This window comes from Amblyraja radiata, chromosome 8 (assembly GCF_010909765.2).
Source record: "Amblyraja radiata isolate CabotCenter1 chromosome 8, sAmbRad1.1.pri, whole genome shotgun sequence".
Classification (NCBI taxonomy): domain Eukaryota; kingdom Metazoa; phylum Chordata; class Chondrichthyes; order Rajiformes; family Rajidae; genus Amblyraja; species Amblyraja radiata.
Genome location: NC_045963.1, coordinates 29,820,417 through 29,834,907, shown reverse-complemented (window position 1 = coordinate 29,834,907; position 14,491 = coordinate 29,820,417). Strand labels below are relative to the sequence as shown.

At 41.1% G+C, this 14,491-nt stretch overlaps 1 protein-coding gene across 7 annotated transcripts in view; it reads left to right on the top strand.

Moving 5' to 3' along the window:
- clip4 (CAP-Gly domain containing linker protein family member 4) overlaps positions 1–11,479 on the top strand; it is a 253,766-nt gene extending 242,287 nt beyond the window's left edge. For 6 of the 7 annotated variants that reach the window (XM_033025474.1, XM_033025478.1, XM_033025476.1 and 3 more), the window contains one exon: positions 8,524–11,479. In XM_033025474.1, the coding sequence (XP_032881365.1) occupies positions 8,524–8,842 (319 nt within the window). In that variant the 3' untranslated portion in view covers positions 8,843–11,479. The remainder of the gene's footprint in view (positions 1–8,523) is intronic. The other variant, XM_033025479.1, reaches the window with a different exon arrangement.
- Positions 11,480–14,491: the final 3,012 nt, after the last annotated feature.

Sequence of the window (14,491 nt, the reverse complement as noted above, 5' to 3'; positions counted from 1 at the left end):
AGAAGGGTCTCGATCCGAAACGTCACCCATTCCTTCTCTCCAGAGATGCTGCTTGTCCTGCTGAGTTACTCCAGCTTTTTGTGTCTATCTGAGGTTTGTAGGTTGATTGTGTTTGGTTAAAATGTTTTAATTGTCCCTATTGTGTATGGAGTTGGCAAAGACCCGGTTGGGCTGAAGGGCCTGTTTCCACGCTGTATCTCTAATATCTAAAATAAAAGTCTATCCTTTTGAATATATAGAAGCAAGCATAGAAAATAGGTGCAGGAGTAGGCCATTCGGCCCTTCGAGCCTGCACCGCCATTCAATATGATCATGGCTGATCATCCAACTCAGTTCTCTCCATACCCCCTGATCCCTTTAGCCACAAGGGCCACATCTAACTCCCTCTTAAATATAGCCAATGAACTGGCCTCAACTACATTCTGTGGCAGAGAATTCCAGAGAAATGTTTTTCTCATTATGGTCCTAAAAGATTTCCCCTTTATCCTTAAACTGTGACCCCTTGTTCTGGACTTCCCCAACATCGGGAACAATCTTCCTGCATCTAGCCTGTCCAACCCCTTAAGAACTTTGTAAGTTTCTATAAGATCCCCCCTCAATCTTCTAAATTCTAGCGAGTACAAGCCGAGTCTATCCAATCTTTCTTCATATGAAAGTCCTGACATCCCAGGAATCAGTCTGGTGAACCTTCTCTGTACTCCCTCTATGGCAAGAATTTCCTTCCTCAGATTAGGAGGCTAAAACTGTACGCAATACTCCAGGTGTGGTCTCACCAAGACCCTGTACAACTGCAGTAGAACCTCCCTGCTCCTATACTCAAATCCTTTTGCTATGAATGCTAACATACCATTCGCTTTCTTCACTGCCTGCTGCACCTGCATGCCTACTTTCAATGACTGGTGTACCATGACATCCAGATCTCGTTGCATCTCCCCTTTTCCTAATCGGCCACCATTCAGATAATAATGTGGTTTTCATCACTGCAGCTCTGGCAGCTGTGCCCCCAGCTACTTCTATACCACTTGGAGTCTATATTTGTTCAAGTAACGCAACCTATTGTGGAGTGCTGGCAAAGCTGAGCTTGGGTGCCATGAATATCTGAGAGTTTTGATACGCGGAGGTACAACCAGGTGAAGTTACAAAGATGTTTCTGGGAATATGACTTTTGCACTTCAGCTTGGGGTGAAACAGGACACCTAAATAATGTGCTATTAAGGTTTGGCTTTGTTAACAATCAGAGAGGGACATAGAAAAGAGCTTAGATACTGGGTAACAACACTATGATTTCGGACGCAACTATGACAAATGGTGCTGGGAAGTGGAGTGTAGATAAAGAAGATAATTTCCTAGGATGGATCCCTTGAGAGCTAGGTAAACCTTGCTTTTCAGCCTTTCCTGATTTCAAATGTTTAATTAAAATCTAATTATTTGATCAAACCTTTGGTCATATGCCTCTGTTTTGTATCTTGTCTGATAACAATTCTCTCTTGCACCTTGAGATACACATTGAAGATACTATATGAATTAACTTGTTGGTTGAATGATAGGTTTGAACATTAAAGTTTCAGGAAATGTTGTACGTGATGAATATTTGATAATGGATAAATATTTTGACAATCTGGACTCCATACTGTGCCTGCAATGAAGCTTACGCTGCTTCTAACATTTTATACAAAAAAAATATAATGCTATTTTTTGATAAGGGCAGGGTGCTGCCATCTAACTGCTGAATTCCATCAGTACCATAATATTTTGCAAGCATTTTGTTTCTTTGAAGAAGCATGATGATAATGAAACTGCTGAATTGTAATGTTGACGAAAATGAGGAGCTTTAGACGCCACGATGCCTCCAGCTGGGAGTGATTTGTTTTATTGCCTTTTATCATTACACAAGACTATGTTATGGAAATGCCAGCATATTTTTGATAATGCAGCAAATAGTGGTTGTATTTATGTGGTCACTCATGAACAAAATATTGATCTAATTATTTTGCACTCTTACAAAACATCAATCCCAGTTGGTAACGTACAGTGAGTGCCCTCCATAATATTTGGGATGTATTTATTTGCCTCTGTACTCCACAATTTGAGATTCATAATAGAAAAAAAATCACGTGTTTAAAGTGCACATTGTCAGATTTTAATAAAGGTCATTTTTATCATTTTGGTTTCACCATGTAGAAATTACAGCAGTGTTTATACATAGTCACCTCATTTGAGGGCACCATAATGTTTGGGACACAGCAATGTCATGTAAATGAAACTAGTCATGTTTAGTATTTTGTTGCATATCCTTTGCATGCAATGACTGCTTGAAGTCTGCGATTCATGAACATCACCAGTTGCTGGGTGACTTCTCTGGTGATGCTCTGCCAGGCCTGCATTGCAGCCATTTTTAGCTTAAACTTGTTTTGGGGGCTAGTCACCTTCAGTTTTCTCTTCAGCATATAAAAGGTATGCTCAATTGGGTTCAGATCGGGTGATTGACTTGGCCACTCAAGAATTGACCATTTTTAGCTTTGAAAAACTCTTTTGTTGCTTTAGAAGTATGTTTGGGATCATTGTCTTGCTGTAGAATGAACTGCCGGCCAATGAGTTTTGAGGCATTTGTTTGAACTTGAGCAGATAGGATGTGTCTATACACTTCAGAATTCATTATGCTACTACCATCAGCAGTTGTGTCATCAATGAAGATAAGTGAGCCAGTACCTTCAGCAGCCATACATGCCCAGGCCATAACATCTCCACCACCGTGTTTCACAGATCAGGTGGTATGCTTTGGATCTTGGGCAGTTCCTTCTCTTCTCCATATTTTGCTCTTGCCATCACTCTGCTATAAGTTAATCTTCTGACTGTAACCAACTACCGGAGCACCCCACCCTCATCCGCAAGTGCCGGCACCTCCCTAGCTGATGACCTGAACTCCTTTTACGCTCGTTTCAAGATGGGCAACACCACCCCAGGTCTGCCGACTATCGACAATACCGCCAGCGGGCTGGCTACCGAAGCTGAAGGGAGGAATGTGCCCACATTCTCGCTGTCCGAGCACGACGCGAGGAGAGCTCTGACACGAGTGAACACGAGGAAAGCTGTAGGCCCAGATGGCATCTCGGGGCGAGTACTCAAGTCCTGTGCTACGCAGCTAGCTCCAGTGCTCACTACAATATTCAACCTCTCCCTGGACAAGTCCATGGTCCCTGCCTGCTTCAAAAAATCCACCATTGTACCGGTACCAAAAAATGCCTCCCCAGCCTGTCTGAATGACTACCGTCCGGTGGCCCTTACCTCGGTAGTCATGAAATGCTTTGAGAGGCTGGTGAAGAAACACATCTGCGCCTTCCTCCCTCAGAACATGGACCCGTTGCAGTTCGCATACCGTCCGAACAGATCCACGGACAATGCGGTCTCCCAGGTTTTGCACACCGCTCTCTCTCATCTTGACAGCCAGAAGGGGGGCTACTTGAGGATGCTGTTCATAGACTTCAGTTCAGCCTTCAACACGATAGTCCCCACCAGACTGGCCGGGAAGCTACTGGAATTGGGGCTCAACACCTCCCTGTGTGCCTGGGTCCTGGACTTTCTCACCGCCAGGCCCCAGGTAGTCAAGATGGGAGGGAATACATCGAAGTCCCTCACCCTGAGCACAGGATCCCCCCAGGGTTGCGTCCTCAGCCCCCTATTGTACTCCCTGTACACACATGACTGTGTGGCTAGGTTCAGCCCCAACTCAATAATTAAGGTTAATGATGACACTGTGGTGGTGGGCCTGATCTCAGACAACGATGAGAAGGCCTACCGGGAGGAGGTGGCTGATCTGGCACTCTGGTGTCAGGACACCAGCCTCCTCTTGAACATCAAAAAAACGAAGGAGCTGACCGAGGACATACACACCATTGAGGATAAATGGGGATCCTGTGGATAGGGTGAGCTGTATTAAATATCTCTGAGGATATTACATGGACATCACACGCCTCAGCACTCGTGAGTAAGGCAAGGCAGCGCCTTTACCACCTCAGGCAATTGAGGAAATTCAGAGTGTCTCCGAGGATCCTCCAGTGCTTCTACGCAGCGGCTGTGGAAAGCATCTTGTCCGGAAACATTACCATCTGGTTTGGGAATTGCTCTGCCCAGGACAAGAAGGCTCTGCAGAGAGTAGTGCGTTTGGCCGAATGCACTATGGGAACTTCACTTGCCCCCCTGCAGGAACTATACATCAGGAGGTGCAACTCCAGAGCCAACAATATCATGAGAGACCCCTTCCACCCCTGCAATGGACTGTTCCAGCTGCTATGGTCAGGCAAACGCCTCCGTTGCCATGCTGTGAGAACGGAGAGGTTGAGAAGGAGTTTCTTCCCAGAGGCCATTCGGACTGTAAACTCCTATCTCACCAGGGACTAACCTTACTGAACGTTTTTCCTTCCAATATTTAATATGTAAAATAATATGTGTGTGTTTATGATTGTGTTTATAGTTTGTTTGTTTGTCTTTGTGCACAAAGTCCGCGAGCATTGCCACTTTCATTTCACTGCACATCTCGTATGTGTATGTGACGAATAAACTTGACTTGATCTCACATGTCCACACGACCTTTTTCCAGAACTGGGTTGCTCTTTTAATTACTTCTTGGCAAACTGTAACCTGGCCATCCTATTTTTGAGGCTAACCAGTGGTTTGCATCTTGCAGTGTAGCCTCTGTATTTCTGTTCATGAAGTCTTCTGCAGACAGTGGTCATTGACAAATCCATACCTGACTCCTGAAGAGTATTTCTGATCTGTCGGACAGGTGTTTGGGGGTTTTGCTTTATTAGTGAGAATTCATCTGTCATCAGCTGTGGAGGTCTTCCTTGGCCTGCCAGTCCCTTTGCGATTAGTAAGCTCACCAGTGCTCTCTATCTTCTTAATGATATTCCAAACAGTTGATTTTGGTAAGCCTAAAGTTTGGCTGATGTCTCTAACAGTTTTATTCTTGTTTCTCAGTCTCATGGCTTCTTTGACTTTCATTGGCACAACTTTGGTCCTCATGTTGATAAACAGCAATAAAGGTTTCCAAGTGTGATGGAAAGACTAGGTGCTGAGAGCTCTTATACCTGAATTAAGGGGGCAATTAACCACACTTAAGCAATTACAAACACCTGTGAAGCCATGTGTCCCAAGCATTATGGTGCCCTGAAATGGGGGGACTATGTATAAACGCAGCTGTAATTTCTACATGGTGAAACCAAAATGTATAAAAATACCCCTGAATAAAATCTGACAATGTGCAATTTAACCTCATGTGAATTTTTCTATTACAAATTTCAAATTGTGGAGTACAGTGGCAAATAAATAAATGATGGGTCTTTGTCCCAAACATTAGGAAACACTTTTTCTCACAAAGAGGGTGAGTCTGTGGTATTCTCTGCCTCAGAGGGCGGTTCTCTGGATGCTTTCAAGAGAGAGTTAGATAGGGCTCTTAAAAATAGCAGTGTCAGGGGATATGGGGAGAAGGCAGGAACGGGGTACTGATTGGGGATGATCAGCCATGATCACATTGAATGGTGGTGCTGGCCCGAAAGGCTGGATGGCCTACTCCTGCACCTATTGTTTATTGTCTATAATGGAGGGCACTGTAGCTGGTGACAGGACCATACAAATGGAACCAAGGTTGGTAGTATGCCAGCTGGTAGAAGAGTAATTAATTTTTTTAACCACAATTTAATTGGAGTTGTTTATGAAATACATAACCGCTGACTATGTTCTCATGGCCCTTCCACAGTCTTATTTAGTGTGCAGCACTCCCAATCAAGTTGAGAAGTGCCACCAACAGCAGCTTTGCAAAGTGGCTATTAAATTGTCGTCTTGACCTGCATTATTTTAACAATGCTAAAGATAGGTGTAATTAAAAAATACAGCAGTTTACCAGTGCCTTAATGCCCTGACATGCTATTTCTTTTTAGTATACCTCTGAATAAAGGAAGACACGAAGCAACGTGAAGCTAGTTATAGGGTATATTTAATAACATATTTTACTCTAGCTATTATATGCAAATTTGTTGCATGTTTCTGCTAGTGGAAAGTATAATGCGCAATGGGGTTTATATATTTAAACATTTCTTTTGAATTAGAATCTTTTTAGGTGAGCAGAAAAATACTTTTATTTAATATTTTTTGAACATTCAAATATTGATTTGATCAAACTTTGAAGATAAATATTGTGTTTGGCAATGCAATTTATTCTCCGCAGTGGTAAAGTATAGGTTTGCAATCTAAAAGCAATGATTTTCAATTGTGCCTCTAAAAGAAGGGCCATGTGGAATCTGAGCTTTTTCACGCAGCAGAGCTGTTGGATTTGTTAAAATATTTATTGCCTTTTTATAACAAGTTTCCAGCAGGGGCGGATCTACTATGAAACTAATGAAGCTTAAGCTTCAGGGCCCCTAATCCCGCAGGGGCCCCAGAAGCATATTCTTCCGATTTAAATCCCGCAGCCCCTCCTACGGGGAGGGGCGCGGCCACCGTGGGTGGGGGGGCAGGGCTCGAGCTCGACGCAACGTCATAAATAGAGTGAGCGGGAGAGAGGTGGCGATTAGTTGAGGCGCGGATTAGGTGCGAGGTGGGAGGTTTAGTTAATTTGAGGTGGGGTTAAGGTGTGAGGTTTATTTGAGGGGCGAGGTTTAGTGAGGTATGGTTTAGTCGAGGAGAGGTTTAGGTGTGAGGAGAAGTTTGGTAGTGAGCTATCGTCAAGGCGAGGGGTTTAGTGAGGCGAGGGGATTAGTCGAGGTGTAGGTGAGGGGAAGTGAGCATAGGTGAGGTGAGGAGAAGTGGGTGTCTGAGCTCATGAAGGGAGACCGAGGTGCTGCTGAAGGAGACGAGACCACTGCCTTCTGTGGCAGAGAATTCCACATATTCACAACTGGGTGTAAACGTTTTTTTTCATCTCAGTGCTAAGCAAAGAGACATTTCAGGTAACATTTTTTGAAAAGATTTTTTTAGCTGTATGAGGCCATTTATTGAAACATGTAAGATTATTAAGGGTTTGGACACGCTAGAAACACAAAGCATGTTTCCAATGCTGGGAGAGTCCAGAACCAGGGTCCACATTTTAAGAATAAGCGGTAGGCCATTTAGAACGGAGATGAGGAAATACTTTTTCACACAGAGCGTTGTGAATAGACAATAGGTGCAGGAGTAGGCCATTCGGCCCCACAAGCTAGCACCATTCACTGTGACCATGGCTGATCATCAACAATCAGTACCTCGTTCCGCTATCTTCAAGAGTGGATTGGCAGTGGAGGCCAATTCTCTGGAGGCTTTCAAGAGAGAGATAGATAGAGCACTTACAGATAGCAGAGTCAAGGGATATGGGGAGAAGGCAGGAATGGGGTACTGATTGTGGATGATCATAGAAATGTCTATTGTCTATTTCATGAAGTATATATATTTTGGGGGTTATTTTACTGCTTATGTGTTAGAAAAATTCTTAGTTTCTGTTATGTAACCAAACCAACAACCCGACAACCAAAATTCATTTTGTGAACACAGACTTGTTAAAAAAAGGCGAGGCAAACAATTGGGCTGCAGACACCTGACAACCAAAATTCATTTTGTGAACACAGACTTGTTAAAAAAAGGCGAGGCAAACAATTGGGCTGCAGACACCTGACAACCAAAATTCATTTTGTGAACACAAACTTGTTAAAAAAGGCTGCAGCCACTTTACAGCCGCATCGAGGGGACTCACCGTGGAGTAGACGTGCGTTCAGTGTTATACGTAGCTCAGAGAGCTGTGATCCTCTCGCTTCCTGGTCTGGCAGAGACTGAGTGAGGCACGACATTTCCTTGTTTTATAGTCCCCCACCCCCCCGCCGCCAGCAGGGGCAGCAGAGAGAATGGGGAATTTTGTAAAAACATTAATATCTCTCTCATTTTTCATCGACGGAAAAAATCCTCCGCAATCATACGGCGGAGGGGGGCTCTGAGCGAGGTGGCCAAAAATGATGGCTGTAGGTGGCGGCGTTCTCTCAGAAATCGCAGCACAGTTGGCCAAAAGCGGTCATGATCAGAGATTTAGTAATATAGATTATACAGCAAGGAAACAGGCCCTTCAGCCTAATTTGCCCATGCTGACCTAGTTCTTACAATATCTGCTGGAAGTAAGTTTTTTTAAAATTTTATTATGTAATCCAGTCCGATATCCAAAAATTATATAATGTAATCCTAATTAATGTCCAAATGCTATAGCAGCATTCATATGAATATCTACATTCCTGCAGATTAAATTACATTTAACTTGGTAAAATCAGTTTCATCTGAGACAGTACTTCTCTCAGCCTTCCTCCTTGAATATTAAAGTCAAGATGTGATTCATTGAACTTAAAAGAAGTACAATGCTGAAAAACAGATAAAAACCAAAAATGCTCGAAATGAAGAATGTTAACCCTCAGGTCCAAAGGAAAGATGGGCTAATATCTTGGGCAGAGCCCTTCCAGAAGAATTTTCATTATTCACGATTTACACCTAACAACAATTATTTCTTGTTTTCAGGCCAAAAAATCCAAGCATGAGACGAAGTTGGAGCAGCACAAGTACGACTGAGAGAAATGTGAAGTTACACGAAGGGTCACAGGTACTGCTGAGCAGCTCCAGTGAGATGGCGATCATTAGATACATCGGACCCACTGACTTTGCTCCCGGAGTTTGGCTTGGACTGGAACTGCGTTCACCTAAGGGAAAAAATGACGGCTCCGTGGCAGAGAAACGTTATTTTACTTGTAAACCAAATTACGGAGTTCTGGTACGACCAAGCCGTGTGACCTACCGAGGTATTAATGGGACAACATTAGTGGATGATATTGAGGGGTAAATGATTTATTTTTACCAAGGTAAGGAGAATGTAGGAAAATGTGAATTTAACATGAACCTAAGCCTGGAGTTTCCTCTCCAATTGCACACTGATTATTCAAAACAATTCAAACAAATTCCATAATTTTTAAGGCTTGGGAAATTTTGGTTAGTAGTCATATGGATAACCTAAGTCGCCCACGTTTCCTTCATCCTTTCCATTTGTTTGTAAACCGGACATTTGGCCGCAGCATGAAACACATGCTTAGGAAGTATGGCAGTGCTATCGTGCTATATACTTCCATCCGCACTTTGTATTCAGCCTCTGAAATTCAATTGAATTTGGCACCTCCAATCAGAAATTAATTTCTCGACAAATGGTCCTACAATTGCAATTTTTTGGGTTTTTTTTTTTTTGCATTTATCCTCACCCGAACTTGCTTTATATTTTCTGCTTTATCTGTGTGTTGAGGTATCAGGAAATCTACACCACATTATTCTCACAAAAATCAGTGGTAACATAACAAAGTTGTCACCTCTTAACATTTATGGAGAGATTCACTCATTTTGCTCAAAATATTCACCAGTTTGTAGATATTACTCCAAGAAATGTACAGAATTTCATACATGACAATGTGTTTTCAATCTATCTCACTGATTTTGATCATATATTTCACTCATGTTTCCTTGAAGGTGACTGCTCTGTATGATACCAGAACTGAGAGGTTATAACTATCAAAGAAGATTGAACAGCCTGGGACTTTTTTCTTGATGTGACAAGGCTAAAGGATGACTGAGTAGAGGTCATTACAATTATGAAAAGGTTTGATCTTGTGGAGGTAGAGATGATATTGCAACCTGTGAGGAAGTGTAAAACTGGGAGTCATAAATATATGATTGCCACCAGTAAATCGGAATTTTTTTTTAGGAGAAATGTCTTTATCCCAGAGAGTTATTAGAAGGAGAAACTTGCTGCCATTCGGTGTAGCTGAGACGATGAACATAAGGCTTTTAAGATGAAGTTATCTAACAACACGGGGGGGAAAGGAACGATGGATGTCTATGCAGGGATAGATTAAACAGATTGGAAGGGGCTATTTGCAGCAGAAATACAAGCATGAAATAATTAGGCTGAGTGGCCTGGTTCTGTGCCGTAAATTCTGCTTATTTTTATGTAATTCCAGTAATGACTTTTGACACTAAAAAAAAGAATTGACCATTCATCCCTTAAAGTTGTTCTGCCATTCTGTTATATAAGGTCTAATCTATATTTTATTTTCACTTACTCATCTCTTTTCATATCTCCTGGTCATCTTAGCTATTGAAATTCCATCACTCTTAGACGGGAACATTTCAAATGACAAACTGCATTTGAACTGCAGGGTGAATTCCAAATCTACTGCGTCCTTTATGTGAACATGTGATTCTGATCTCATTGCCAAATGACTTAATTCTAATTGAAAAATTGTACCCTTTTTCTCTGATTTCCCCCTACAAGATGAAGTAGTCTCACCATTGATTCTGTCACATCCTTTTCATATTGTAAAAATCCTTAATTACATTCTCTCTCAACGTTCTAACCTCAGCAAAAAGGTAGTCAAGTTCACGCAATGAGTCCCCATAATTTAACCCTTTAAGCCCTAATACAGGCTAAATGAATCTGCTTTGTCTTATTGCATAATAATTCAACATGTTCCCTTGGCTGATAAAGAAGACTGATAACTGAATTATCAAAAACTTACATTTTAATGATCAAATAAATCATATACTGGTGTAGATTCAGTGTTCATTTCTGCTGATTATATTAAACCAGTTAATTTTAATAAATTTTGAAGGCTATTTTAGGCATAAATTTACACAAATAAAATACCATGGCTTGCAAATATTGTAGTTATTCCAGTTTCATCCAAAGAGGAATGTCCAGGCTTAGGTTTTTCACAGAAAAGTGATATTAATTTGAAATAATGGGTAAAAGTTTTGCAATGCAGTTTGTAAGCATGAATATGTCTCAGTAATTGATACAGTCTTTTGCACTCTTGATGAAGGTAATGCTCTGTCTTGTACCTGATTATCAATATTGGATTTATGTATGGAAAGGCAATTGTGTTACTGCTTATTAGTACATTTTAGCATCTGATGCCTCGTTGTGTGTACAGTAAGTGCCATAGAGTATATACTCGGTACAATGAATGAAAGGAAGTGAAAGCACGAACAAAATGTGATGTTCCGGTTAGGTCTATAAGGTTATTTTAGTTCCCCATAATAGTTCTAATCATCAACAATTGTGCGTACACAGCCAGTGCTGCTTTATTGCTTACTGCTCACAGCTACATTTTCCAAACAGAAGTTATATACAATTAATCTAAGCACATGTATTTCCAACAGCATCTCTAGATTTACCTTTAAAAAATCATTACATCAGATATTTTGTGAAAGAGTGGTTCAAACTCAGTACAAGACAGGAAGAAATGTGTTGCACTTTGAATTTTTTATAATACATATTATATATTTAGATTTTTTTCAGAAAGAATGGTTGATATTTTTGAATATAAATGTTATAGTGTGTATAACACAATTTGTGCTGTTATATTTCACAGTACTGAAGAAGCTACTTAATGAGAATGTACTTGTGTTAAATAAAACACGTTTTGTCTATGAATTCCTATGAGCAAGCTGCTTCAGAAGTATTGTATTAAACTCAGAAAACGCTGAAAACGATTGGGAGATCAGGCAACGGAGAGAGAAAAAAGAGTTTATGTTTCAGGGCAACGCTCCCTCATCAGTAATAATGTGATCTGATCTAAATTAGCAGTGCCACTTCCTGCAAATGACAAAGAGCTGAAGTCAATGGCCCATTATTACCACTGACCTCTGAGAGAGAGAAAAATTGACTCAGCTGTGATGCATTTGCTTTACTGCCTCATAGCAATAGCACCATTGTAAGCAAGTTAGTGAGAGTCCCTGAAAAGATAATTTTCAACCTTGCTCAGCAATGGGGTGACAGCATTGTCAACATTGTAGTTGCTGGCTCCCTTCTCTAGCTATGGTCAGGTTGAAATTAGTTTTTCTAAACAATTTCACAGCAGTTGATATAAACAGCTTTGTGTTCATGCAGTTTTATTGGATTTTATTTTACCTTTTACTTTGATTCTGTTAGCAATGGGAAATCTGATGGGTGGTAGTAAAACTGCCTCGGATATGTACAATGAAATGCAGCTCTGCTTTTGTTGCTTGGTCGGACAAATAGTCATGATTATTTGCTGACACTGACTTTAGTGTTAGTGCTAATTACGTTTATATTGCCGCCAGAATCATTAGCGTTGGATTAGTAATATAGTGATACATAAAGGTTTATAATGTGCCATCTATGTTTCATTTATTATTAAAACAATCAATGTTTGAAAGGAAGTACACCATGATTTTTTAATTCTAAAAAATACTGATTTGGTTTAATTATGTACAAACTAAATCTGACTATTGTTTTAATTTTAAGTTCCTGTTCTTATTGGGTGTTATAATTAATTGATAATTAATTAATTTTAATAATAGCTCTGTCTCAGTAGATCCTGTAAGCATTATCCCCCTCAATGTAATTTATGGGGAAGAAATCCAAAGTAAATTAAATGTCTAGCTTTGGCTGGATCAGATTTTTTTAATACAAGCAAAATATGCCAGGTATACATCTCAGATTAAGCAGTGGATGTGGACAAAGAAATAATTAATATTCTGAGTGGTTTTAACTTCAATTTACATTTACTGCATTCATGAAATTCACTTCATTAAGTGTGTTAAATTGCACAATGAAAAGTAAGTTGCCCTTATAGACAATGCCTCTCTAAAATGTTTAAATGTTTAAAATTAAGTTCACTTTCTTCATTAACTTGAAGCACTTCTGTAAATAAGGTAAGGTATAAAAACTGTGCGAAACATTGCAAAAAAAGGGAAATAGTGAGGAGTGGTGACATATTAATATGAGCATCAGTTCTTGATCCAGATTCAACACGGATGATTACAGGCAAAATCATGCCTGAAGAGTCAATATATGCAACAAAGGTTCGGTGGTACAATGGCTAGGTGACTGGACTGGTGTCCATTCTATATTCAAGCTGCACAGTAGCCAGTTGTAGAATTGCTGCCTTACAGCACCAGAGACCCGGGTTCGATCATGACTACTAATGCTGTCTGTATGGAGTTTGTACATTCTCCCGGTAACCACTTGAGTTACCAGGTGCTCCGGTTTCCTCCCACATTCCAAAGATGTACAGATTTGCAGGTTAATTGGCTTGGTAAAATTGTCCCTAGTGTGTGTAGTATAGTGTTAGTGCGCAGGGATCTCCCAGATGTACTGGAGGACAGAGGATCGAAGGGGGTAGAGGAACTGAAAGAAATTTGCATTAGGCGAGAAATAGTATTAGGTAGGCTAATGGGACTGAAGGATGATAAATCCCCTGGACCCGATGGTCTGCATCCCAAGGTCTTCAGGGAGGTGGCTCTAGAAATAGTGGACGCATTGGTGATCATTTTCCAATGTTCAATAGATTCAGGATCAGTTCCTGTGGATTGGAGGATAGCTAATGTTATCCCACTTTTCAAGAAAGGAGCGAGAGAGAAAACGGGGAATTACAAACCAGTTAGCTTGACTTCGGTGGTGGGAAAGATGCTGGAGTCAATTATTAAAGAGGTAATAATGGGGCATTTGGATAGCAGTAAAAGGATTAGTCCAAGTCAACATGGATTTATGAAAGGGAAATCATGCTTGACTAATCTTCTGGAATTTTTTGAGGATGTGACAAGTAAAATGGAGAAGGGGTGCCAGTGGATGTAGTGTACCTAGACTTTCAGAAAGCCTTTGATAAGGTCCCACACGGGAGACTGGTGACTAAAATTAGAGCACATGGTATTGGGGTAGGGTGTTGACATGGATAGAAAATTGGTTGGCAGACCGGAAGCAAAGAGTAGGAGTGAACAGGTCCTTTTCAGAATGGCAGGCAGTGGCGAGTGGAGTGCCGCAAGGATCGGTGTTGGGGCCTCAACTGTTTACCATATATATTAATGATTTGGAAGAGGGAATTAGGAGCAACACTAGCAAGTTTGTGGGTGACAGTGTGAGCTGTGAAGAGGATGTTAGGAGGTTGCAGGGCGACCTGGACAGGTTGAGTGAGTGGGCGGATGCGTGGCAGATGCAGTATAATATAGATAAATGTGAGGTTATCCACTTTGGCGGCAAAAATAAGGGGGCAGATTATTATCTCAATGGGGTTAGGTTAGGTAAGGGGGAGGTGCAGCGAGACCTGGGTGCCCTTGTACTGAAAGTCGAGGGGCCGAATGGCCTCCTCCTGCACCTAGTTTCTATGTTTCTGACTTGGTGGGCCGAAGGGCCTATTTCCGCACTGTATCTCTAAACTAAACTAAACTAATGTATAGATCTGGAGTTTGAATTCCATCAGGGCAGCTTTGAAACAAATACAATTAACTAAATAAACTCTGCACAAATGCCTAGCCATCAGTTATAGTTGTCATGAAACTCCCATATTGTCATTAAAACCTATCTTGTTTCACTAATGTCTTTCGGGAAGGAAATCTACCAAGATTACCATATAGATCTATTCTGTATTTGACTCCAGTCTCTTCAATGTGGTTGACTCCTAGCTGCCTTAACAGCTCAAGGGCG